We start from the raw sequence: 26,041 nt of genomic DNA, 5'->3' as shown, positions 1-26,041 counted from the left end.
ATTATTTTGAGCACTGTAAGTGGAAAGGGCCCGGAATCAAAGAACAAATAGGTCAGAGATCACCTCAACACTCTACTGCTCAGCTATATCTTAGGTAATCGCAGGAAATTTCTCATAGGGAAAATTCAGTAGATCTCAGCCCAAGCAGCTTCTCTCACGAGGTCAGCAACAAAGTTGGCTCTGAAGAGGTGGCCTTGGCCATGAAGCGAGAACTAAAACTGGAGAAACGTCAGCTGGCAGGAGTGAGACTTCAGCTGAACGTCGTGTCCGGCTCAGCACCGGGCGCTCCCACGGAGCACCTCCAGCAGGTCTCACCTGGAGGCCAGAGGGGAATTCTGCACTGCTCCCATGGCCTTTCATAACCTCCCCACCCGGTTAAAACATGATTTTGTGACGCCTTAGGCAGGGATGGGCAGAGCCCGGATCTGAAACGGAGGGGAAGGTGGAAGGTGTCCAGCTGACTGTACAAGTGTGACTTCTTCACCACATCATCCTGTGTCGTGCGGAGGGGGGTGGGTGGGGGTGGGGGGGGTGTGTGTGTATGCGTGTGTGTATATGTGCGTGTGTACGCGTGTCTGCGTGCGGGTGGGGTGTTCAGAGTCTGCTTTGCCCCCACGATAGATTCGTCCCTGGATTTGGTGCCCTCTAGTGTTGTGAACACTCCAGTATGTAAGAAAAAGCTGTAAAACATTCCCTGCGTCAGAATTCATGGTTTTGCTAGCTCATAATACAGTAATTTTGCTAATTATGCTATGTAGTTACAACTTAATGGAGATAACGTGACCCTGAGCATATCAGGTAATTACAGTCAAAACACCAGATACCTCAGGACACGTTTCTGTAGGCTGAAGCTAACATCTCAAAGGTCTCAGCCTGCAAAATACACCCAAATCTGTTGGATGTACAGCACTTTACCTGACCCAACGATCCTTGCATCTGCAATAGCAGAAATCTGGAAAACATCACCCAGGCAGTCACTCCTGGAGCAGTCTGGCAAGCCACTAAAGCCAGTCTTGTCTGTGCTGGTACCAAAAGGGCAGCCCTGCCACCTCCCCAGGTCGCTGCAGGCTTTCACAGCCGTCCTCGGGGCAGCGCTGGTGCTGCCTGTGTGGCTGTGAGGCGCTGATCCGACTGGGGAAAACACTGCCACAGGAACAGCATTTCCAGCTCTCCGCAGTTTTTTCTGGCTCCCGTGAGGCCACAAAGGGCAACAGCAGAGAAAGGACCTGGGGCAAGAGCGGGGCTGCCTGCTTCAGCCTCGGCCCCAGCGCTGGTGGGCTGGGGCTGGCCGTGGCAGGGCACTGCCGGGCCCTCAGCAGCGCGGTGCACCAGCCACCAGCGCGGCTGCCGCAAACCGCACGGGCCCGGGGAAGCTCTGCGAATAACCGCCCATCGGCCAGCCGGCGTGGTGTGCCGGATGCGCTATTGCAAATCTTTCATCTTGATTCAATCAGCTTTTTAGCGGAAAATAATCCTACAGATGAGCTCCGTTGACGTCATTTTGCTCAGTAACAACTCTTATGTCAGCCTTCCAAAGCGCAAAAGCTGTGTTTGTGTCGTTGAGTGTCCTGCCTGCCTTACAGCCGCGATGCGAGGGAGCCCCTCCGTCAGCGCTGGCCGCTTGCACGCTGCCGTCTGCGTGATGCAAGAGGGGCAGCAGCGTTACAGTGCAGCCCAGTTGCATCAGACGCGGACGCACATGAGGCAAACTGCCCCATGTGACAGATGAAGTCATCCTTATCGCCCTGCAGAACAACTCCTGTTGAGCTTTTTGTCCTGTGGAGATTGCATCATTAACCTGGCTGAAGCACCGAGCTGTGAAAGATCAGAGGACTTAGTGAGAAAACAGTGAGGAAGTTGAGTGCTTAATTGAATTTCATATAAAATCCTTCTAGTTATTCCCATCCGACACTCTAGCTTCTCTAGGATCTGTTATGCAATGACGGCGGGGAACTTATGGGACTTCTCAAAAGCATTTGCTGGAGAGAGATTGCTTGAATTTTGAAAAAAGAGAGAGAAATGGGGAGAATGTCCCCAAATAACAGGTTTAAAACCAAACCAGTTCAGGTACGCATCCTCGTGCAACAGCCGTTACTGAGAGCTACTGCCCAGGCCACCGAAATAAGCAGCACTAACTCTGCCTACCCTCCACGTCCCAAAGCTTGGGAAGACAGCAGGATTTTGCAATGGGCCCGGCAGATCAAAACTTAAGAGCTAACTAGTTTGGAGGCACAATGAGCTGGAAAAAGTGCCAAGATCAGGACTACTGGGATCATAAACTCCCTCCTGCACAAGACAGTTAGATTCCACATGGCAATTTGGCAATCGCTGTGGCGGAATAAGTCTTTTGCACAATAATCCTGGGACCCTTCCAGGATGACACCCCTGAGCCACCCCCAGGATTCCAGCGATGAGTCACGCCGAGCGGGCCGTTGGCAGTTCAGCTCGGAGCGGGAGGGAAGTCCCCCGGCCACGGCCACGGCCACGGCCACGGCCACCCGCCGCCGCCCGGTGTTCGCCCGCCTGCAGACGCCGTACGCGCGCGGCGCGCAGAGCCGCAGCCCCGGCCGCGCGGGCGGAGGGCGCGGGCGGCGGGGGGGGCTCTGCCAGCCCGCCCGCCTGCGGCCGCGGTGCCGAGCAAACCCAGCCCTGCGGGAACAAGGCCCTCGCCCGGGGCTCCCGCCTGCCCTCCCCGCCCCGCGGCACCCACCCCGCCGCCGGCGGCGGCTGTCGAGCCCGCACGGACACGAGCGGCCCGGGGTTTCTCGTTTTCCCCCCGTCGCGGCCGGTAACGCGGGGACGCCCCGTCGTTGCTCTGCCCAGACGCCGTGTGGCGCTGCGCGGCTCCCGGCCCGCGGCTCCCGGCCCTGCCGCCCCCCTCCCGCCGCTCCCCGCCCCCGGCCCCGCCGCCCCCGCCCGCCCCGCTGCTCGGCGCGCCGGGCCGGCGCCGCTCGCGGGCGCCCCCGCACGGGCCGCTCCTTTGCATAGCCCCGCCCAGGCGGCGACGCCCGCCAACGGGAGGCGGCGGGGCGGGGCGGGGCCGTGGGCGCTCCCCGCTGCCCGGGACGGGCTGCGCCCCGCTGCACGCGGGCTGCCGCGGAGTCCTGCACGCGCTGCCCGCACCGCCCTGCCTGCACCGCTCCGCTCCGCTCCGCACCGCTCCGCCGGCCCTGCCCGCTCCGCTCCGCTCCGCACCGCACCGCCCTGCCCGCATCGCCCTGCCGGTCCTGCCTGCGCTGCCCGCCCCGCTCCGCACCGCCCTGCCTGCGCTGCCCGTCCCGATCCCCACCGTCCTGCCGGCACCGGCACACAGGTAAGCCCCGGGGTCCGCGCGCCCGCCCGCCCGCGGCGGCGGCCCCGACCCTCCCCGGTGCCGGTGTCGCCGCCGGGCGGGGGCCGTTGCGGGGGCCGGGGGGAACGGCGGGGGCTGCGGCGGGTCCCGCACCCGGGAGGGCGGCGGCAGCGACACACGTGGGCTGCAGCCGGCTCCGGCGGGCGCCTCCGAGCGCCGGCGGTGCGGCCAGCCGGGGGATGCGGAGCCCGGGGGTGCACCCGGCGGGGGTGCCGGGCCCGGGGGCGCCGGGCGGGGTGCTGCGGGGCGGTCGTGCCGCCGCGGGTCGGGGAGCCCCTCGCCGAGACGTGCCCGGGCATATCCCGGCGCGCTGCCCGCCTTCCCGCGGGCGGGCGGCGGGGGGCGCCGGCGGGGCCGGGCGGCTGTCGGCGGCCGGGCGGGCCGGGGCTGCGCCGGCGGCTCGCCCCGCGTGGGTCGGGCAGCGGCCGGGCCCCGCGCGTGGCGGGCCGGGGGAGGCGGCGGGCGAGCCGGGGCGAGCCGGGCCGCGCGGCGCGGCGGGGGGCGGGGGGGGGCGGGCGCCCTCCGGCACGGCGGGGACCCAGCGCCGGCCGGCGCCCCCCCCTCACCCCCGCCCCGCGTGGGCCGCCGCGCAGCCCTTGCACCGCGCCCGCGGGGCGTCTGGCGGCCCCGGGCCCGCCCGGCCCGGCTCCGCAGGTCCCAGCGCGGGGCCGCGGCGCTGGGGCCCGGCGCTCGGCGGGCTCCCGGCCCCCACGCGAGGGCGCGGGGAGGCGGCGGCGGCGTCGCCAAGTGCCCGCGGGGGCCGGCTGCCGGCGCTCAGCCCTGGACAGCGCTGTCAGTGTTGTCGCCTCTCGAAAGGCGTCAAGCGATTCTGGGGGCGCGTTGAAGCAGTCCAGGGCAAGCGCCGACTGCAGATTCTTTCCTCGTACCAGCCATTGCTCGAGTTACCTGATGCTTTTCTCGGCGAAGTCTGTGTGAGTTTGCTTGGGATGGTGTTAAGAATTGAAGAAAAACCAGGCACTCCAAAGAGACCGCGTTGTTACTGCAGGCAAGACAGTGACAATTACTAAGAAGTAGGTGTGGGGCAAAAACCGGACGGAAATCCAAGGTTTTATAAAAATCGATAGGAGTTTTGGAAGTCTCACTTGAGATATCTGGTAAGGCAGAGTGTGGACGCCCAAGGTGGACAGCCAGAACTCGACAACAATCAGTAGTTATTGCCCCAATCTATAATTGGTTATCGAGCCTCTATGCAGCGGATGTAGGAATAGAGCTCTGTAGCCGCAGCCCAGGGTGGCCCCGGCTGACGTCATCCACGTACCCGAGGGATGTCGCGTTCCTCCCGCACCCTGGATTCTCCTTTCTGGAGCCTCAGTTGTCCACCACAGTTTGCAGCCTGGCTCCTGCTCCCCCCGGGCGGGCAGCGCCAGGGGCAGCCCTTCGTCTGGGCAGGGGTAGACCCGTGTCCGGGTGGGTGCCCTGTGGGACTCTGCAAAGCTGAATGGGAGCAGCAGCCAAAGCAGGCGCGACGCGCTCCGTCCTGGACTGGGGGGGCTCGGTAGTGTTTCAGGTGCCTCCCTCTGCAGCTGAAGCTCGTGAAGCTTCACAAGCAGGAGTAGAGAGTGAGCGTTGCAACCTGGGGGCTATCGCAGTGCAGTGAAGAGAGATGCGACCAGCCCGGAGCGCTTCCCGCCTGAGGTTGGGGTGTTTTCTCCTAAAGCAAACATACGTTCCCAGCCACTCCAAATTAAACACTTAGTGGATAATCTTGTGAGTAGAATTTCCAAATATATTGGAAAACCTGCTGATTTCTAAGCCACGTGGAAAGGTTCAGGCTCAGCCTTTTTCCCCTGTTTTTGCTTCCCTGAGCAGTCCTTCGTCTACAAGGCATCCTCCAGGGGTGGCAGAGTCACTCCCAGCATGGTTTGTAGTGTAGGGAGGCACAGAGAGATGCTGTCCGGACAAAACGAGTGCAGACTAACGAGCAGGAGCAGAGGAATGACTGAGCGAGAGAGGGGGACTAGACACTGCCATACGCAAGGCATGCAGTAGTATTTTCCAGATAACGTTTCATTTCTTCCCCCCCTCCTTTTCACTTGCAGTTCTTATTTAGGATTTCAGCTCTCTGGTTTTATGTTCCAATATACACAAGTACCTCATCTGAGCCGCGGTCACTGCCTGGCTGGGCTAGTCTGTCGTGCAGCGGAGTAGAAACTTCCCGCGACGTCCCGCTGGCTCGTGCGGTGACGCAGAAGAGCCGCTGCTGGTGTGCGGGTGTCAGAGCCCCGAAGGTGGGTCTCGCACCCCCTGTCCCGGGCGAGCAGAGACCCACGGCTGGAGAGGACGGGGTCTGTGCCTGGGGCAGGGACCAGCCTGGCCCATCTCCTGCTGTGGGTGCTGCGCCGTGCTGCCTGCCCTGCCTGCCCGCTGGTACCTGCTGGGCCGTGGTCGGACGGGGAGAACCAGCAGCGCTAATGCTTTCACTGGTTTGGTTTTTTTTTTTTTTTTTGTACCCTTTCACTTACTGATCTCCTTGCCCTTTTTTCCCTACCAGAATCCATTAGCTGGACACAAAAGAAATTTGTAAATAGTTTAGATTCCCAGATAGTCTGATTTTTTTAAAAATCACATTTTCACAGGAAAAAGAGAATGACAGAGCTCCAGAACTGTCACGGAGGTGAATGAACTGCAACTTGCACTGTAGCTTTGCTGAAATGCTTTATCTCATGCAGTGAAACTCATTCAGCAGCTCATGTTTTTGCTGCCTTGAGTAATAACACAGTGGGAGGCACACTCTGCTCGCCTTGCTCAGGCAACTTGTCCCATTGAGACAATAAGAATCCTTTAACAAATTATGATGTTTTTAAGTTAGAAGATTTCATGCATCTCAAAACGATGGCAGCACACTTTGCTTCCCTCCAACTTGTAAGTGCATTGATACTGTGTCATGTTTATATTCCTCTTTGGCAAATAAAATCTGTTGCTCTGGCAGTCACCTTGAGATCCCGTGTAGCTTCCAAAGAGGTGGGAGGGTTTTGTTGTTTGTTTTTGTTTTTTACTTTTGCCTAATTAGGACCAGTTGTTTTAGTGGCTTATTAGACTACCAGAAATTGCTGCTTTACCAGGGCAGCGCTGTGTGGTTTGGATGTATGCTCCACTTACAAATTAAACGTCTTGGTTCTGGTATGGTTAAAATAAGAAGTAAATAAAAAAAATAAAAAAATCCCACAGCTTTGAATTTCATGCCAGATATTCAACAAAGCGTTCATTCCATGTATCATTATATTGTGGCTTGAGAAACAGCAGGCCTGCTCTACGCTTAATAGCTTTGCTGGCATGGTTGCGGTGCGCTCTTTCCCCCGCCATCCGGAGCGATACCGTCATGCTGGCAGATGTCCTCGTGTGTGGAGTTGCACTGGCACGGGATTCCTTTTGCCTGTGTAACTTTCTGTATTTGGGAAACCGGTTTAAGCTGTGCCTCTTCTGGGGAGACAGGCTGCGAGGGATGGATCCCTAGCTGCAGACCCTTCTGAAGTGCAGAAAAGTCCGTAACGATATGAGAGAGAGCGGTCATGTTGTGTTCGCAGGACAGGTTCGCCAAAAAGACTGCTGGTTTGGCTTTTTGGCTGTGTTTTGTTTGTTTTTCACCAGTACTTCTTTCTTGTATTACAACGGCACTTTGGAGAGCCGATGAAAATCGGTCCCCTTATTCTCCAGACTCCGGTGTCTTGGCTCCTTTTCTGTTGCCTGCAACTCTGTTTCATACATCTTTGTGCTCTTGTTACGAGTGAAAGCCTAAATCAAGCTCTGGACGCCGGACCAGAGCATCAGCAGCGCTGACCCCCCTGCGCTGGGCAGAGGGTGCCCGCCGGCGGGGCTGCGGGCTCGGAGCTCACCGAGAGCTCGGGTTCGGGCCAGTAGCGTGCCAGCCCTCCGAAGCAGCTGTGTGTCACCCGTCTTGAGTCTGTCTCCCCCTTTTTATTTTTGCTGCTGCGTTCAGCCTGTAGCTGAACCCTAACGCTAAACCCTGCGCTTCTCCCTGGGCATTGGCACCGCGCTCCCTCTTCGCCACCTTCTGAGATGGTGACAAATCTTTATTTATTCGGTAGTGTCGGTGACCTTTACGCTATTTATAGGCTGTGATCATGCCCCTCCCGAGATGTTTGCAAGATAAATTTAGCTCCCTTAGCTGCTCATCACCAATTCTCGCTGGCTTGCGCTGCCTTTCCTTGTAACAGCTAATGAGACCTGGCCGTGTGCGGGAGCTGCGGCGAGGGGTGACTCACTTTCTATGCTCGTCCAGGGCAGACTTCATCTCGAATGAATCTCGGTCGTTCAGAGCCTGGGGAGCTCATCCAAGTGTCTGCTTCCAAAAGGCAGCCGGCAAGGGAGTGGTGGGGGATTAAGCAGAGGAGCGCAGAAAAAGCCTGCGGAGGAATGCTGCTGTGGGACGCTGTGTTCGGTGCCTGGGAACGGTGCGGGCGGGAGGGGAAGGGGGCTGTGGCAGGAGGGGCCGGGGGGTGCGCGGGGGCCCTGCAGTCCGCTCCCCCCTCTGCTGCCAGAGCCTCGCAGGGGACGGGCGTCCCGGCCGAGCCTTTCCTCCTCCGGAGGCTGCGGAGCAGGACGGCTCCGGTTGAAATGCCAGGTTTTCCCAGGTGGTTCAGGCCGTTCGGGGTGGTGGTCTTCAAAAGAGCATTTTCAGGTGTTCCCTATTCCTGGTGGGTGTTTGGGAGTCAAGGAGTTTTGCTCCCAAGGCGGGTTGAACACTGTTTCTCTCCTGATTTGCTGCACAAGGTTACGGGAAAGCAAAATGAAGATTGGTCTAGTGGGGGTGGATTTTATTCCATTTCTGTCATCATGGTAAGGACCCATCTAGAATATGCAGAAATGAACATATACTCCAAATAACTTGCTCAGTTTTGCCCAAAACTCCAAATAAATTGCTCAGTTTTGTAGCTTCAGCCTGAGTTGCTTGTTCTTGGCGAGGCGCCGGTCCCGTGTTGCCCTGTGAGCCTCCCTCGCTGAAGGTGCAAACTGTGGCTCCCCTGAGGCTGGGGGGGTTCTGCCGTTAACTTCAGCAGAGCCATTAATTCACCTCGGGAAGGCTCTGGATGGTGTTTTCGAGGGAGGTGGGTGCTTGTTGTGCTGGTCCTCTGAGATGTCTGCAAGCGAGCACGCACCGAGCCGGAACACGTGCAGAGCAAGAGCCTGGGCAGCCTGCACAGCTCCAGGCCGGCGCAGCGGGGCCGCAGGTGCGTGTCCTGTTCTGCCAGGGACACGGCCGGGCACCGGCGTTTGGTCGTGTCAGACCAATGCAGCCACGCTGGCCGGAGCTGGGCTGCCGGGTCCTGAAGCTGGGACTTTGCTGGGCCTGAGCTCTCTACCAATGGTCTGGGGTGCCCAGACCTACAGCCAGGGCTGGCAAAGTCCGCTGGCCTCCTGTGAATCAGTGACCTGAGCAATCGGTGCGTCGACCTTAAAGCTGGAAATGAAATTTCATTTGCTCCATCGCGAAGGCTGCGACACGGCAGCAAAGCCAGGCAGTTCATCCCCAGCCTTGCTGGGAAGCCCTTCCTGAGCTGCCGGAGCCACCTCCTGCCACAGCAACATCCGTGATGCATAAGAAATGCAGACTGCCGTCCCGGCCAGAGTGGAAACTTGGCCCAGAAAAGGGCACGCTGCTCGCCTTCAAAGAGTTGGGGTGGCTGTGACCTCTCTGCCTTCTCTTCCTCTCCTCCTCAGGCTCCTGGCCCCTCTCTGGCCCCGATGGACTGCCAAGAGAGCGAGTACCTGGATGAGCACGGGAAATGCACCCCCTGCAGAAACTGCATGCCTGGGCAGGAGCTTTCCAAGGTAAATTGGCTGCTCTGGAAGGTCCAGGAATCATCTGGCACCAAGGCTTTTACAGTGCTAGGGGAATCCTCTGCCGGCCTTCCTTCTTCTGAAGGAAGGATAATCTTGGGCCCTGGCACGCTGGGAAGAGCTGGGACTCAGTGGGAAGGGATGGTGAACGGTTTCCCTCACCTTGGATAGGAGGGCGAGATGATGGAGGTAACGGGTGGGAAGGGATCTCAGGTTGCTGCTCGGGGTGCCCTCTTTCCTTTTTGCCAGTGGAAGTCTAAATTTCCTCCGGGTCCGTAGCGCCGGGCGAAGCCGTGCTGCCGGCCAGGCGGCACGCCGGATGGGCGCGAGCGGGACAAGGCTGCAGGGGTCCGGCCCAGCCTCGGCGGTGGGACTGGCGCTTCCTGCCCAGGCACCCCGCGGGGTCTCCCCCACCAGCGGTGCCTCCCGCGGCGCGGCGCTGCCGGAGCTTTCCTCCTCCCTAAACGTGGCCAGTGGGCCCCGGCTGGGCAGCAAACGCCTTCTCCACCAGTCGCCTGCTCTGGTGGCGACTGCTCTCGGCTGGGTTCTGAGGACCCTTCGCGTGAGCAGTAACCCTTCCACCGTTCCCCTCGGTACCGCTTTGGGACCTGAAGTGTCCTCGCCGCAGCCGTGCACCCGACCTCGTGTCTTGCAGGACTGTGGCGACAGCGGCGGGGGGGACGCGCAGTGCGTCGCCTGCCCCCCCAGGAAGTTTAAGGACAGCTGGGGGCATCACGGCTGCAAGCCTTGCCTGTCCTGCACCCTCATCAACCGCGTCCAGAAGTCCAACTGCACGGCGACGACCAACGCGGTCTGCGGGGAATGCCTGCCGGGGTGAGTGGGGCCAGGTCCTGGCTCGAGCAGAGCCGCGGTGGTCACGCTTGGGAGCGTGCAGGGAGGGGATGGACGGAGGGGGCTTTATCTGAGGCCACCCAGAACATGGGATGTAAGAGGAGCCCTGGTGACGCAGGGCTGCCTCTTTGAGGACACTGCTAATGACATGCCAATCAGACCGGTCCGATGGCCCCCTTGTAGCCCCAAAGAAGGGAACCTGAAGGCTCCCGTGAACGAGCAGTGGAAGAAAACTCCTTCCAGGCCTGAGTTGTTCCTGTGGACACCAGGGTGGCTAAGCCCTGGAAGATGAGTGGCTGTAGACCGCTACAATTGGTGGTCCCCAAAGAGGAGGACAGACCGTGCCTCGGGTGATGGGTTTAAGGAGTTGCTGAAATGAAGACTGCTGCATACAGCCAGCCTGCGAAATGCCCGAGGGCTGCAGACCGCGTACTGGCGAGCAGTGGGAGTCGGGACAGAAGAACGAGTCGGGGCTCTGGTCTATGAGCCTCTTCCCAGCCGCAGTTGCAGGCTGGGGTGTTTCTGTGGCTTTGTGGAGCTATTGATCGCTGTCGCCCACTTCAGCAGACGCGGGGCAGGGGGAGGCAGTTCGAGGGATGTCGCTCCTTGGCCAAAGTGGCAACAGACATGAAAAAGTAGCTGCGGGTACGGCTTCAGCCAGCGATGGAGAGACCTGCTGCCTTGGGGCATCCCAGCCTGCCGGGGCAGGAGCGCGGGGGGGTCAGCTCTCCCTGCGCTGCCGCAGGGTGGACAAGCCACCTGTCTGTCCAGAGCCGGGCTGGCGGGGGCTCGCTGCGGGGCCGTGCGCTGCTGAGACCCTCTGCTCTGTTGGCAGGTTTTACCGCAAGGCGCGGATCAGCGGGCAGCTGGACTGGGAGTGCATCCCTTGCACCAAGCAGACGCCCTCCTCCGAGCCTCAGTGTACGTGCCGTCCCTCGCCGGCAGCGGGCGAGGTGCTCGGGGGGAGCGGGTGGTGAGGGCATGGTGCAGCAGACTCATGGCACGTGCTAAGTTGTGACTGCGTCAAAGGCGTGCGCTCAGAGGCGCGCCATCCTTTCACTGATCTGCTCGCTGGCCAGCCTGCTCCGCTGGCCGCAGCACAAGCCACTGTCCCACGGACCTGCCGGAGGAGGCACGGTCACTACACGTGAAGAGGGACGGGCGGGGAGGGGATGGCCCAAGCCTCAGGGTTAGACTCCAGCGTTTTGTGGCTGGTATGTTTGCAGGTCGGTCCAGAACAAACCTGGTGAAGGTAGCTGTCCCGACCGTTCCGCCGCAGGACACGGCCCTTCTTGCACTGACCAGCAGTGCCCTGGTCATCATCGTACTGGTGCTTCTGGCACTCTCCATCATCTACTGCAAGCGATTTTGGAAGAGCCAATGCCAGCGAGGTGAGTCAATGCCTGCAGTGCTTCTCTTCCTTATGCCTTTGCTGTTCCACGCGTGCCCGTGGCCCCCTCCTCGCTGGGCAGAGCACAGGCCCTAGCGTTGCTGCTCTTGCAGCATACAGTGACCCAAACGTTCCTCTGCTCATACAGAATAAACGCCTCATCCTGCTTTTTACAGCTGCAGGACCTCTCTTGTGCTTTGCCCGCTCAAAGACACAGAGGAGCCTCCCTCCTCCTCAGAGCCGTAGTTAGGAGGAGGAGGATGCCGTTTCAGTCAGAACTGGCGATCCTCTCTTCTGGGGCTTCTCGGGGGCAGGCTGGGGCTGAGTGGCTTTTTGCCGGGCAAGACCGTAGGACTGGTGAGGGAAGAGGGCAGTAGGTTTGGTGGCTGGGCTTGGGGCACCTCGGCGTCCAGCAGTGTGCCAGGGAGCTGCTGGCTCCTGGCTCCGCACCGGCGGACGTGCCGCACGGCTGAGGACAAGCTGGGGAAGCAAGCCAAGGCTTCGCTCAGACTGGTTCTCCTCTATCCTCCTAGTCTTCCTGAGGACTCAGAACTTCTCGGGCCAGCGAGCAATGTTCCCGACTGCAGCGGCACCCGGCAGATTCCTGTGTGAGGAGCAGATGTCTGGTCCCTGCTGCCTGGGTGTGAAGAACCTGAGCCCCTGCTACAGGCAGGCAGAAGGTACTTGCTCCTGCCGCCTTCCTCCTTCTCTGGGGGTAGGGAGCGTGGTGCTGGGCTCCAGCTCTCACGGTCCTAGGACCTACTGAGATGCCCTTAGGCAGGAGGGATGGAGCTGGACGGTGTCCGAGTCCCACCGACGTGAAATTTGGGACCTCTCTTAACAAACGCTTGCAGACCTTGTACCAGGAAGGCTTGCGCACAGCCCCTGCGGCTCCTGATCCCCCCGCCCGCTCCCGCTCTCCCTGCGGCTGGGGGAGGGATCGACCCCGCTCACAGCTTTGCAGAAAGGCACAGAAGTGGCTTTGCTCAGTGGTGGTGCACGGAGGGGGCTCTGGCCTCGGGCAGGGTGCTCCCGGCTCTGCCTGCAGGCCCTGGGCCAGTGGGTTTAACGGCGGGGCTGGCAGACCCCGGCAGGGGCCAGGGCAGATCCTGGGCTTCGCTGAGCTGTGCCGGTTTCTGTTTTCAGGCCCTGTGGAAGCAGTGCAGTTCATTTCAGACGGGGAAGCCGTGGGTCTCCAGCTCCCCTCTCTCCAGCCGGAGATGGACTTGCCGCCGGCCGTTGCGGTCAGCACTGCCTCCAAAGCCCAGCTGGGCAGGAGCCTCCTGGAAAGCCAGCCCCTCATCCGGGCCTCGGGCCGCGGCGACTGCCTGGCCGGGGTCCTGCCGCCCTCCGACCCCAGGCAGGGCCAGCCAGGCACGGCGGAGGCCCTGGCCCCCCTCTCCTCCTGTGCCTCTGAGATGCAGCACAAGTGGCCGCATGCCCCGGTGGAGTGCACCGAGCTGGACCTCCAGAAGTTCTCCACCCCGGCAGAGTTTGTGGGCGGTGAGCGGCCGGAGGACACAGCGAGCCGGGCAGTGCAGAGGATCCCGGCAGAGAGCGGTGGCGCGGGGCGGGAGGGGGCCCGGCGCCCACCCTTCACCTTCCCCAATCCCACTGCCGAAAGCGGGGAGCAGCCGGTAAGTTCCTCTGGCCTCGTTGCTCCTCCAAACCACCGCCGGCCACCCGGGGCTCGGGCACAGGGTGCTGGGCTCGCCCGGTGGGTTAGGGAGGTAGACTAAGGGTCATTAATATCTGGAACTAACTGGTAATTACCAAAAATGATCTGCCAGATGTTTAGTGATGTGTCAGTCAACAGCCCATCAGCCATGGAGCCGTGACCTGCTGGGGCAGTTTCAAACACCCAAAAGACCAGAGTGGATTTATTGACCGTATAAGCACATCTTCAGCTGATGTGCTCTCGAGTGGTTCTTGTCCTCTTGCTCTCTAGAACGCTGACCTGGCAGCGGGGGGACCCGGTGCCGCCTCCTTCTCTGGTGAGCTCGTGATGAACCCAGTGACTAACATCGTTGAGGCTCAGAAAATGTCTGGCAGAGAGATGCGTTTAACAGCTTAGCTCCAGGTGACCGTTTATGGAAGCAGTTTGCTGGGAGGCCCTGGAGCATCCCGAGGAGGTCGTTGGCTCCGTGGGATGGTAGTGCTGGAAGAAGTGCTGTTCCTCTGAGCCTCTGTGGCGGCCCTGGGAGCCGTGACAGGCGTTGCTGCTCTCACCAGGCTGCCACCAACCTTGGGGTCTTTGTCTTGCCAGGTGGATGATGCCCAGAACCTCGTGACTCAGATCAGCAGCACGGCGAAGGGTAAGTGTCTTTCCAGCCTCATCTTTGTTCTCCAAGTGTTGGGGTAGCGGAGAGAGGCAGATTCTTGGAAGGGAGCTCTGCCAGAAGCCCACCACGGCTATCTGGAGGTACCAGTCATCACAGGGACTTATCTGAGTTTTGTGGCCTTTGGTGCTAGTTCACAGGGTAGATTTTTCTGTGACACTGCCTTGAGTGGTCTGCGGGTGGGTGGCGGGTGGACGCCCAGTTGTCACCAGTTACCAGCCTCCCCGGGACCGAGCCAGCTCCATGTTGCTGAGCTCTGAAGGTGACGTTGGAGGAGATGCCTGCCCTGGCTGGTGGCGTTCCACCTGCTCGGCAGGGACAGGGGCTGGAGTCTGGCTGCTCTGTTTGCCCTTATCCTAGGTTGGTTCCTAACCCCACTCTGCTGTGTCGCTGCCCCCAGGTCTCCCGGTAGCAGAGCTGCCCCATTCCTTGGTGCAGTCACTTGCCTTCTTGTTGGACCCTTCCTTGAACGGTGTGAAGAACTTTAGCCACGTGGCGCTGGAGCTGGGGGTCGCGCCCCAGTGGTTGGGACGGATATCTGGATTTGAGCAGCTCGTCGCTCACTTCACCTACTCGGGAGATGCAGTCACCATCCCGCTCCTGGCCCGAGCTCTGCAGCGGCTCCAGCGGTTCGATGCCTTGCTCCTGCTCTGCGACCACTTCGCGCTTAGCCAGGCTCAGGGCCGCCAGCGCTAGAGAGGACAGGGAAGGGACGGAGAAAGCTCCAGGCATTGTGTGTACTGGTACGGGAGAGGATCTGGTAGCCCTGTGGCCACATAATCTCTGGTGTGCACGTGGGAAGTAGGTGGAGAAGGTCTTTGCATCGCGGAAGAGAAGGACGCGAGGGGGAGCATCCCTTCTCGGAGGAGTGCCGGGAGGCTGCAGCCCTGCCTCCTCCCAGCCTCCGCGCGGGAGGGTTCGCTCGGGCCCTTCTGGAGGCCATTTTTCTCTGGCTGTGTTGACACCCTTGTCTGGCAGCGGAGTGCCGTCAGTCGCTGCGCCACGGTGCTCTCACTCCGCAGTGAGCCCCGTGCTGCCCTGCTGTTGGCGTGGGGTCCCTCAGCCACGGGGCTCGGTCTCCGCGGGCTGCCACCCTCCTACGGGCCCAGCCACTGCCTCCCTCCCATTCCAGCTTTCCCGTCCTTCGTCTGGCCCGTGCTCTGCTTTCCTGGGTGCCGGTTGCCACTTTCCCCGTTTACTTTTCACTCGCTCCTCTCCCTCCGCACCAGAGACGATCCTCGGCAGAGGACCTGGCCATGGCTGCTGCGCCAGGCTCCAGCTTTCGGTCTCCCTGTGCCACTCTGGTGCCTTCCCCTTCGTGTCCTTTTTGTGAAGCGGTGCAGTTTTCTTGCGGGAGCCTCAGACTGATCCCCGGGATGGGTTGACGTATGTCCTTGTCACAGCGCAGTGCTGTGGCTGCCGGCCTGGGGAGGGTGCTGGCTCGCTCCCCAGGCTCCTGCTGTGTGCCCCGGCCCTGCGGACGTCTGCTGACCGCCGCCTCCGAGCGCTGAGGCTTTGCAAACCGCCTGCGGTGACACGGGGCGGCAGAGGCAGGGCTGCTTCACCGCCGTGCCCCGGGGAGCAGCCGGCACCGTGCCAGCGCCGGGCGGCAGCTGGAGGCTGCAGCCTTTGACCGTGGCTGGGCCGCAGTCAGCGGTGATGTCCCTGCGCCAGTCACGGCAGAGCCAGCTTGTTTTAAAATAATCTTTTTCCTTCCCCCCCCCCCGCCTAAAAATGGCCTAATTTTCTCATTTCTGGGAGCAGCTGCTAGGGAGGGGAGCACACTTCTGCTTTTAATTTCTTCCTGGAGGATTTGTCAGAGCTTGCAACAGTCCCGCGGGCACCGGGCACCCCCCGTTGCGGGTGTTGCGCCCGGGGCTGGTGGCTGCAGGCGTCCGGGCCGCTCTCCTCGGTCTGCCCCAGCCTCTGGGACGTTACGCGGGATTTCGCCGGCGGCCCGACGGACGGGCCTCGGGCGGCGCAGCCGGAGCCGGAGCCGGTGCCGGAGCCGAGCGCGGCTCCTGCCGCCTCTCTGGAGCCTGGCGTGCCTGGCGGGGCGAGTGCCGGGGCGAGGCGGCCGGGGGCGGCCAGGCATGCGGGGAGCTGCCCGGGGCGGGCGCCAGCCGGCGTGGGGCCAAGGCAGCGGTGCCGGCGCCCGGCCGCGGATGCCGTCCCGGCTGAGGTCACGGGCCGAGCAGCCGGCAGCGGGGCTGCGGCGACCCGCGGCTCCCTGCGAGCGGCAGTTCAACGCCGGGCGCCTTTAGCTGGCATCCGTAAGTTCACCCCGGGCTGTCCCGGGACCCCCGGGCGGCAGCGCCGGGGCCGAGCCGGCGGCACTCGCTCCGACTTTGTCGCTTCGTTCCTCAACGCTGCGGCCGGGTCCGGCGGCCGCTTTCTGCGGTCGCCCGTCACCGGGGCCCTTGGCCACGCCCGCAGCGTGGCGGTCGCCAGCAAGCGGCACTGTTACCCCGCTGCCCGCCCGGGCACCCGCCGGGCATCCCCGGCTGCGCTCGCCGGTTTGGCTGGTATCTGACCACAGTCCTTGGAAAAGGCGGGCGACCTTCTGGGAAGGCAGCCCTTGCCTCAGACCTGCCCGAACACGGGCATTAATAGCTGCTGCTCTTTTTTCTTTTCCCCGTTAAATGCTGTTAAGACTTGAACGCGCTCGGGATGTGTTAGATAACGGGAGGCAGGGGCAGCTTCAGCTGGATGGGACGCTTTCTCTCCCCCGCTGCTTGTTTCTTCCAAAGTCAAGGTCGTTTCATTGCTCTCTGCTCCGCAAGACCCAGAAATATTAGACCTCGTACCCGTTTTAGGCCGGGGTTAGTCAGGCTCTTGTTACGTGCTCGGTCTGTTACAGGGCAGTCAGGGAAAGTATTGCTAAAGCAAACGCAGCCCAGGGTCAGGGCTTTCTTGTTTGAGGTTTATCTGTGGAGGGAGAGAGCGTTTGGATTAATCGCGTAACAAAATCGAATAAATATTTAATCCCTCTGTGGACACGCTTAGTCACTTCCAGCGGAAGTTAAGATAAATGCACCTACAGCGTCTGAGTAAGAGCATTCGTGCAGCTCAGCTCCCCAGCTCTGGCTTTGAGGTTGGAACGGGTCTGGGTGGCATGTCCTGTGTGTCCCTGTGTACACGTGTCACCGGTGCCACCAGTGGGTGGTCCCTGGGGGGGCCCAGAGCCGCAGCGGCCGGGCAGGACAGCAGAGCCGGCGTGGGCAGGGACAGCTGTTAAATTAAAAACAGGGAATAACGAGGACATCATCAGGTGCGTGTGCTGCAGGTCCTCGCGTTTGTCCCTGCCGCGCGTGCTGAGCAGTTCTGCTGGTGTGCCAATGGGTGGGCTCTGGACCCATTGGATGGATTGTTTTTTAAATATTTTTTTTTCCTCCCTTCTTTAAAGAAATCGAATCCATTCCCTTCATAGTTTTTAAGGTAAACTATTCTTTTTCAGCTGTTTGATGTCTGAGCAATATTATTCATGGTCAAAACTTAACCTGTGCCTCGAGGCTGAGGAGGTGGCACGCAGGGCGGGCGTGGGCCGTGCCCTACACGATGTGTAGGGTGGCTTTGTGCCGTGCCGTACGCGGTGCATAGGGTGGCTTTGTGCCGTGCCGCAGCTCCTGCCCCGCCGGGTGCTGCCCCTCGAGCCCCAGCCGTGCCACTGGGCACGCTGCCTGCGGCGCTGGGCTGGCAGGAGCTGGCAGCACGAGCCAGGGGTGGTTTTAGCCGTGTTTAAAGTGTGTTTTAGCTGTTCTCGGTCCCACCCAGAGCCTCTACATGGTCTCGGTGCGAGTCGCCGTGGTTGGTGCTCCAGGGAGGCTTGACCCCGCACAAGAGTGTTTTGGGACGGGGCTTTTCAGCGGTGGAGCCCCCCCCAGCTCCCACCCGAGGGCTGCTCCCCACTCTCACTGGTGTCCGGGGCGGGCACCCTCCTTCCAGCTGCGGTGACAAAATCCGCTGTGTTTACACGGGCCCCAGTTTCTACAGGCGGCCTTTAACTCCCCCCGGGGACCCCTTTGGCCAGATTGCCACAAGCCCAGCTGAAGCCCTTAGGAGACGGGGAACCACGAGAGCCTGAAAAATGGGGCGTAACGCTGCGGTTTGGACATCGGAAACGGCGGCAGTCCCTGGGCGGTGGATTTCGTTAGCTGGGAACCAATGGACTCGATACTTGACTTTTGCTTTTTAATAGTATTTTCAGCACAATACATGGAATGTAAGGGAAGGAAATTCCCATAGCGCTGGATCTCGCGTTGCAGCATCAGGAAGCTGTTCGTGCCAAGCTGGCACGGCTCAAAAAGAGTGGAAAGAAATCAAATAATTCAGCATCTGTGCAAACTTTAGCTGGGGCTGAACAATGGAAATACTTTTGTGTGGCGGGATTATTTTTTTTACAAGTGATTGGTTTTGACACCACTCTTGTCTGGAAGTCTGATTTGCAGAGGAATTTATGTGATAAGTTTAAGTCCAGCCCTGTTCTGGAAAGCTCTTAAACACAGACTTAAAAATAGGCACATACTTAAATCCTATTAAAATGTTCATTGAAATGAACAAGTAATTAGTACATCCGTGGGTGCTTTTTTTGAACAGGGTGCTTATAAGAATTGTACCTTCAACATGCTCTTACAGAAGCAGGCAATACTGAAGAAAACCTGGTTTTAATCATCTGGGCACACTTCTCGGAAAAGTCTGCAAGTGTTAGGGGGAAATGCCCTGTGTGTTTTGGATTACTTAATAAAGCAGACTCTGGTGCTTTTTGAAAAAAAAAAACAAACAACAAAACAATCGAAAAAATACATTTCTGTAGCCATGGTTTACCTAGGGGAATACATGGTATTTTTTATGGTGGATGTTATTTTTCCTTAAGGTTACGAATAGGTTATTTATATTTTTGTAAATTCTGTGTCATTACCATTGTAATTGTGAAGTAGAGTTGTTCCTGTTGTTTTTTGGGGTGACGTCTGTATCCAAATAAAGCAGCAGCTGAAGCTCCTGCCCTTTTTGTTAAACAAGGGGTGTGTGTGTGCCCCACATTCCTCCCAGACCTGGTGCTCTCGAGTGCTGTGTGTTTGTAGTTAAATAAATTTTGGGGTCGGAGGTGCTGGTGCTCGCCGAGTTTCGATTCCTCTCCCCTCCTGCCTGCGGGTGCCTCCCTTGGGCAGGAGCGTATGGGGCAGACCCAGGGGCCTCCCTGGGCGGGGGACCCGGCCGCATGTGCTGAGCTGGGGGTCCCGCAGAGGGGGGTCTGGCAGGGGCAGGCGGCGCTTTTTGGAGCGGACGCTGTTGCAGCCGAGTCCGTCGTCCTCGTGACGCTGGTGTGGGAACGGGTTGGGAGCGGCTTAAATGGTGCTGCTGGAGAGGAGCAGCCGTGGCGCCGGCCTCTTCCCCGCGAGGTGCCTGCCCCGACCGGGGCATCGGCCGCTCTGTGTTGTGCGGTTTTAATCTTCCTCAGAAGGGCCAAGTCCCAGTACGGGGAGGTAGCAGAGACCCCGTAAATGATGCCCAAGGAGCTCCCGTTCCTGAAGCTTTGCTGAGGAACAGTTGTTCTTTAAGCTCAGTGATTACAGTGCTCGTCAAGGCTGTTCAAGGCTTTAAAATAATTACTAGAATGAAGGATATGATTTTATTTTCTAATTAAAGCTATGATACTTGTCCAAACTCTCACAGGCTTTATAGGTGCTGGTGTTGCTGTAGCTCATTCCTGTTGCGAAGAAAACCCGCACGCGATGCTGTTGCGTGCAGTCCTGCATCCCTAACTGTGCCCCTGCCGTTAAAGCAATGCAATAGCTGTGGAGAGAGAAGCCACTAAAAGCGAGGCCCAGGAGAACCGGCCACTCATCACTGAATGCAAAACCGTAGCATCGGTGGAGGTATTCAGGGTGCGTGGTTTCCAAAGAAGCCTTTTCCATGGAGTTCCTTGGGTGCGTGGGGCCTCTGTTCTCACAGATGCTTGAAATAATACACCCCAAGTGAAGAGCGAAATGAATTTGCTGCGGCGCTGAGAGCAACCAGCCTTACTGAAGGTCTGCAAGGAGTCGGAGCTCCTAACATCTGCCTGCACCGAGCCCCGAGTAAACCCGGAGGCGGTCGGTGCAGGCAGGCGTGCTGCAGGGGAGGCAAGCCTTGCAGCCTGGGCCGAGAGCCCAGCCCATGCCCAGCTGCTTGCCCGAGGCCGCTGGCTGGCTGCAGGGAGGCTGTGCTTGGAGGGGGATCTGTTGGGAGAGCAGCCTCGTGCATGCTGGTGGGATGGGAATTCAGAGTATGCCTTGCCTTGCCTTCGAGCGACTCCTGGTTGGGGGGCTGTAAGCTTCCAGGACTTTTCATTCTCGGGTGTCCGAGGACTGGACACGCTGCAGTAGGTAAGGTGTGGGTGGGTTTGGCCCTACCTCAATGGTCTGCTCTCCTGGAGAAGTCCCTGGGGTGACCGCTCCCATGCAAAGCAGACGCTTACACCCAAACCAGGAGCTCCCTGCGAACAAGAGGTTTACACCCCACTCTGCTTCTTGCCCCAGAGCGTTTGTGTTGTCTGGTCTCGCCTCATTTTTGGCTGATGCTCAAGGAACGGTGATAAACCGTGTTCCCCTCAAAGTACTTGAGATTCTTGTTCTCAGCACTGTGATGAAAGTAGACGTCTGTGGACCAGAGCTGGCGGGGGGAACGTGCTCCACGCAAAGAGAGGAGTGTGGGGTTGAAAACCAGCTCCTGGGTGGTCAGAACAAGGCCGACTCCTGCCTCTCCCGTTCTTGGTGCCTCATCAGCCACAATTTGCAGGGAGGCTGGCAGCACATCAAGATGCTGGGGTACACGCGGTCCTCACCTCAACTGCCTCCGGGAGGAGCATCTCCAGCTGGGATGCAAAACTGATACAAAGGCATTCAAAGCACACGGGCCGACTGCTTGGCGAGCCTCCAGTTCCAGAGGGGGATGCCAGTGAACGCCATTTGGCCCACACGAGGCATGTGCGCTGGGCGTTCTGAGCCGGGCTCCGGGGCAGGAATGCAGGCGTGCGTCCTGCCTTTCACGACAGCCACAGCTTGCAGCCAGTGGTCCTGCCAAGCCAAATATTCCCGACCGATGGGTTTTCACGAAACACGTGGGGTGTTGAGCTGTATCGCTCGCGTCCCCTGACGAAGTAACGGCAGAGGTGGAGCCCAGTGACTCTGTGTCCGTGTGCAGACCGGTAAACCCCGAGCAGGCTTTATTTAAGACCTCCTGAGGTGCTGTTGCAAGTCAAGGGGGGTCTTTGCATCTTTCTCACAGGGGGCTCCCGTCTGAGGGCCCGTCCTTCTGCCCAGCGAGCACTGAGCCGCCAAGGGGAGCTGATGGAGAGGTCTGGCCAGGCTGAAGGAGATGTTCCCGCTAATGGAATGCTCCGGGTGGGATCCTGCTCGGCAGCCTATAGCAAGAGCCAGGCTAATTAATGAGCCCTGCAGTAGCAAGGACTGCATGATCTGTGAACAGTTAAGTCAGATGAGCGTCCTAAAGTTTCCCTCGTGTGCAATTCTGGATGCACAGAGCAAGTGCTTTTACACCAAGACCCTTTTCCTGAAACCCTGTGTTTGCTTGTCCATCTTTGGCCTGAGATGATCTGGACTAAAAACAATGGCGCATGAAAATACAGACCAAAAACAGGGAGAAGAGAGCAGGAAAAGGGACCGCATGGCCAGAGAAAGGCTGCTTTTCTCCGTAGAAGAGGGTCAGAAGAGGGAAGCACATGCTCCTCAGGGGAGTTTGGCTAAACTGCAACGCTGGGGTGGAGCAAGCAAATAGCAGAAATGATGAAGAGTGCTCAGCAGTGCCTTGGTGAATGCAGCTTTCCTGCTTTTGCTCTTCATTTTCTTGCCGACCCTATAGAAAGCTATGATGTTTAAACACGGACCAACAGGGTCTGTAGAAAAGTGAGCCACCACAAATAAGAGAGGCAGAAAGCGCACCGGTAGCGAGCGGAGGCCGGCCCTGCGCAGCTCGGCTCTGCAGAGGTTTAACCTGGCACAGCCGCTTCATTAGCGCACGCAGATGCCTGGTTGCATTCGGTTCTGTGACAGCCAGAAGAATCTTTCGCAAATGTTCAGAGCGCATTTCAGGCGGGTGGAAAACCGTCCGACCCAATTTTTGTGTCAGTCGAAGGTAACTTAGGCCAAGTCATTAACATCTCTTTACCCAGCATGAATAGTTTGGCAGGATCTAGGTAGGCAGCCAGGCACCAAACCGCACCTGGACTCGGAGGCTCCCCAGTAAGGAAACCATGTTCCTCCAGAGGTTTCCTTCAAACGCCTGCGACAGGCTGCCCTCGGACCCCAGGGCGGGACAGCCATGGAGAAGGGGAAGGAGGGGAGGATCGTGCTGCTGGCTCTCTCCATGCGGGCACCTGCTGCCGGTCCCTGCGCTCAGCCCGGTGCCCCAGCGTGCAAGGTTGTCCCCAGCCGCGCAGACGCCACTGGCAGCAGAGCCAGGGCCGTGCCCTGAGCATCCCCCGCGTCCCCAGGCCCAGCGGCAGCGACGAGCTGCTGCAGCGGCTTTTAGGTGAGGGGAGGCTGGTGGAAGAGGCGATGCAGCGGCCGCCCGCGGCGGAGGGGCCAGCCCCACTCTCCAGCCTCCCTGTGCGCATCCGTTACGAGCAGGAAAGAGCAGAAGCCCCAGGGGAATGATGGCAGGGAGAGAAGGGGATTCACAGGGGTGAACTCAAGGAAAAGCTGGTAATTCAATTTCAGCTCGTTTTCACGTCAGGAGGGACCGGCCGGGGTGATGCTCAGCTCCCTTGGCTCTGCTGCTGCTCCCCGCATGGGCATTGCTCATCCCCGTAGGCATCGGTCGCGCTCAGCGCCGTGATAAACCACTTCTCCCGCGGGGCTCGTCTTGCTGAGCCGTACACCTCCCTGCTCTCCTTGGCAGAGTCATTGTGGCACTGAACCTTTTAAACCCGCTCTGCCCCAGTTTCCGTGTGCTCCCGTCTCCTCTGCATAGGGGGCTAGAGGACAGTTAGTTAAATTTTAGTTGCTAAAAATGAAGACTTAAATCCATTAGAGAGAACTGAATTTCCAGTCCCAAGTTTCTTTCCTTCTCCACTTTCCTTCCCCACAGATGGTTTTTTATCGTTTGTTCTCTGATTTTCCCATTTTGTATTTTCCACAGGCTTTCCCCTGCCTGCACGGGTCTCATTACCGCTTCTCTGCAGGACACAAGTGCAATTGCAAGTGAATGAAAACACACATTTTACAGCACATTATTGAATTATTTAATGTGTTTGCCAGGAGACAGAAATTTATTTTTCTTCTACCTTCCAAACTCACCTGTCAAACCTGTGGGCTGACCCACGGGGACTCTCCAGCTGCAGACTTCAAAAAGCAGCTAAAAAGCTTTGCGGCGCCTTTGGGACGCCGGCGTCTCCGGCTGCTTTGCTTTGCATCACTCGCGCAGTAAGTGCAAATATCACCCCATGGCTTTGCCGGGCAGCGAAACCGCACCCGGGCCCGGGGACTGCCTCTGCCGTGAGATTCCCTCCAAATTTGAAGCTGGGGACCCCCACCCCGGCCTGCACTGCCCCGGCTGTGCGGATGGAGGGCTGGGGACCTGGGCACAGTGTTTAGAGGATTAGGGGGACATTAATGAGAGCAAACCCCCTCAACTGGAACCGAACTGGGAGCAACAACAACCACCACCAAAAAAAAAAAAAAAAAAAAAAAGATTAAAAATGGGAGCCTGATTCCTTTTACTGGCAGCAGAAGTTCATTTTTAAGGAAAAACATTGCAGCTCCAATCATAAAGCCTTGCTGATGAAAAACAAACACTCTTTGTCTGCAGGGACAGCCTGATGCCAATAGTTATTACTATCCGTCAAAAATACCTTATTATCCCAGTGAAAATCCTGTATTCCTTCCCTGAGTCCTGGTGGTAAATGAGGTTTTTTGAGACTGGCCAGCCTATTTCTGTGCGATAATTATTATGTTAACGGGAGCCAATAGACTGGATAACAGGCTGGGTTTGGATTTGAATGCAGCTGCATCGGGGAACAGTTTTAGCAAAAGAATAAAGGGTTTTGCAACCCATTCAATACCTCTTCAAACTCCCCCTCACGTCCTCCTCTGAGCTGGTTTTAAGGAATTACTGGATTACAAATAAATACCCCAACCAAATACAATAACAATAGGGCCAATTTTCATCATTTCTTACCTCTTACAGTTGATTTAAAACAAGTAGGAGCAGCGAGGGCACGGTGCCTCGAGGTGTTCGCCCCGGCCGCCGCCAAAGGCCGGACGACTCAGACACGACCCCGAGCCGGGGGCTCTGTCCTGCGCCAGCCCCGATGCTGCTCGGCGGGTGCCGCAGGACGCGGGGCACGCGGCGAGGACCGCTCGGTCGGCAGAGCTCCGCCGGGAGCAGGGCGGGCTGTCGGCTGCTCCCCTGTCCTGGCTGAGGTCTCACCCTGGTCGTGCCCGAGGGGGGCCTCCCAAAGCGTGCACCCCTTGCCCCGGGCACCGATGGAGACGTGCTCCTGTCCCGTGGCACGTGCGCCACGGAACGGGATTTGAAATGGCATCCTAGCATCCACAGTGTGTGTATGTATACCGATACCTATACCTATACCTATACCTATACATAATATAAATATAAACAATAAAATATAAATATAGATATAGATATAGATATAGATATAGATATAAATATAAATATAAATATAAATAATATAAATATAAATTAAATGTAATGGAGGAAAGGCTCATATTCTCCACTTTGTATAGGGAGGGGGAGCAGAGAATATATTGGCAATGCCTAAAACAACAAATGGGAAAATACTGCAGTTCCTCCCACCTTCACCCTCAGTCTCCCCTTCCTTTGCAATGACCAGGGGAAACGCAAAGGCAAAACAAAAAATTGTCATCTTGGCTTCAGAAAGCGTAGGTAAGCCCGTTTTGGCTTGGCCGCTGGGGCTGTTGCTAGCCTGGCACAAGCCGAGACCAGCTCCGGGGGACAGCAGCGCCCGCCTGGCCGAGCTGAGCAGGGAGGAGAGGCCGGGGAGGAGGGCTGCGGGAGAGGCAGACCGGGGTGGAAAGCTCGAGCTGCTGGGGCCGCAAGGGGAGAAAGCCGGAGGCGTCTCCGGGAGAGCCGTGAGCCTGAAGGGTGACGCTGTCGCTCGGCCGTTACACGCCACCGCCCCAGGCAGAGCCGGGCGAGAGCGCTGCCTTCCAGGAAAGCGCTCTGGTTTTCATGGCCATTAACTTTGCCTGGCCTAAGTAACTTCATGGATTTTTACCATACTCTGTCTGCCTCAGACTAATCGTGTTTTTATTGGAAAACTCCAGATGAAAGAATTAAGCTTTTCCCAAGAATGAAGTTAGTGGAAAACGTGTTTCATACACACACGCACATAGAAGCTTTCGTTAATCGGATCTGCTGACATTTAGCTGAAAACGGCAGCACCTATAGCATCACGCATAGGCAAAAGAACGCGAATTTTCATGGGCAGCCTTAATTTATTTCCTACCTTTTTACTGTTGGATTCTCCAACTCCCATGTTCTTTACAGCCGTGTTTTAGAATGTTTTGGAGTAGAAAATTTTTGTAAAACCCAGCATAACTTCCTCGAACACTTTGCTTTCGCTTGCAGGCCAAGGCAGACGCAGGCTCCGGGTTGATTCCCCGGACGTACCAGTAACACACAACCTGCAGCAACGTTTGCAGGCGTTCCCGCCTGCCGCTCCCTTCTGCTGGTACGAGACACTGTGTCCACAGACCCCTCCCCACAGAGAGGAGCTCCGGGAAGATCTCAGCATCCTTTACCAGCAGGAACGAGACTGCCATTAAGCAGTGTGGCCATTTTAGTTTCCAGGCACTTGGTGCCAAACGTGGAATCGCCGTGCGGGAGCCGGCACGGAGACGATGCACAAAGCACCGTCAGCGCTACCTTTGCCTCTGGCGAAACCAGCCAGGCTCCTCAGCTGCCCGCCCGGATGAAGGGGTCTCTGTCTGGGTCCAGCTGCAAGCACAATGCACTCCTGTGAATGATACCTTAGTATAAAGCATCCCTTCCCTCTGCCTTTCCTCCTCGTAGTTCCCTGGCTTTGTCGACAGCCTGTGTTTTATTTCCTCTTCTATTAATTTGCTGCTATGCCAATTTTCCGAGATAATGAAAATACGATCAGTGTTCTTCACTTACCAAACATTATGGCTAGCCATGATAAGCGCTCGAAGGAGCAAACAGATAAAAGGTTGTAAAACAGAACTCTTAAAGTTTCTAAAAGAGCGTTAGTTTTTCCAAGAATAAAAATCATGGAAAACTACCTGA

General features: G+C 58.3%; 1 protein-coding gene and 1 long non-coding RNA gene across 7 annotated transcripts in view; one reads left to right on the top strand and one right to left on the bottom strand.

Annotated features, from left to right (window-relative positions):
- LOC140658439 (uncharacterized) overlaps positions 1–7,482 on the bottom strand; it is a 26,628-nt gene extending 19,146 nt beyond the window's left edge. For 2 of the 3 annotated variants that reach the window (XR_012044739.1, XR_012044737.1), the window contains exons 1-2: positions 4,259–7,482; positions 916–1,815 (exon numbers count right to left, since the gene is read on the bottom strand). This is a non-coding gene — a long non-coding RNA (uncharacterized lncRNA). Of the gene's footprint in view, positions 1–915; positions 1,816–2,710; positions 2,873–4,258 lie in introns of those variants that run through there. The other variant, XR_012044738.1, reaches the window with a different exon arrangement.
- Positions 3,009–26,041, top strand: EDA2R (ectodysplasin A2 receptor). 4 transcript variants are annotated; one of them, XR_012044736.1, is made up of 11 exons: positions 3,017–3,313; positions 4,243–4,383; positions 9,053–9,163; positions 9,828–10,006; positions 10,860–10,945; positions 11,251–11,415; positions 11,948–12,094; positions 12,561–13,051; positions 13,363–13,494; positions 13,681–13,729; positions 14,154–14,243. XR_012044736.1 is itself a non-coding variant. In XM_072876871.1 (10 exons), exons 3-10 carry the CDS (start codon positions 9,077–9,079, stop codon positions 25,558–25,560), a joined length of 1,401 nt encoding a protein of 466 aa, XP_072732972.1. In that variant the 5' UTR covers positions 3,009–3,313; positions 4,243–4,383; positions 9,053–9,076; the 3' UTR covers positions 25,561–26,041. The 4 variants fall into 4 exon arrangements, 3 of the variants coding, with proteins under 3 accessions (XP_072732972.1, XP_072732973.1, XP_072732971.1); XM_072876871.1 differs by lacking the exons at positions 13,363–13,494; positions 14,154–14,243 and adding an exon at positions 25,364–26,041 and having other exon boundaries at positions 3,009–3,313; XM_072876870.1 differs by lacking the exon at positions 13,363–13,494 and having other exon boundaries at positions 3,023–3,313; positions 14,154–18,856.

Source organism: Ciconia boyciana, chromosome 12, assembly GCF_034638445.1.
Source record: "Ciconia boyciana chromosome 12, ASM3463844v1, whole genome shotgun sequence".
In the NCBI taxonomy this organism is placed as follows: Eukaryota; Metazoa; Chordata; class Aves; order Ciconiiformes; family Ciconiidae; genus Ciconia; species Ciconia boyciana.
This window is presented reverse-complemented; position numbering and strand designations above follow the sequence as displayed.

Coding starts and splice junctions, on each gene's coding strand:
- EDA2R (XM_072876870.1), top strand. CDS start 9,077: ATGGACTGCCAAGAGAGCGAGTACCTGGATGAGCACGGGAAATGCACC. Junction 10,007..10,859: donor TGCGGGGAATGCCTGCCGGG/GTGAGTGGGGCC, acceptor CTCTGTTGGCAG/GTTTTACCGCAAGGCGCGGA. Junction 13,730..14,153: donor GATCAGCAGCACGGCGAAGG/GTAAGTGTCTTT, acceptor CGCTGCCCCCAG/GTCTCCCGGTAGCAGAGCTG.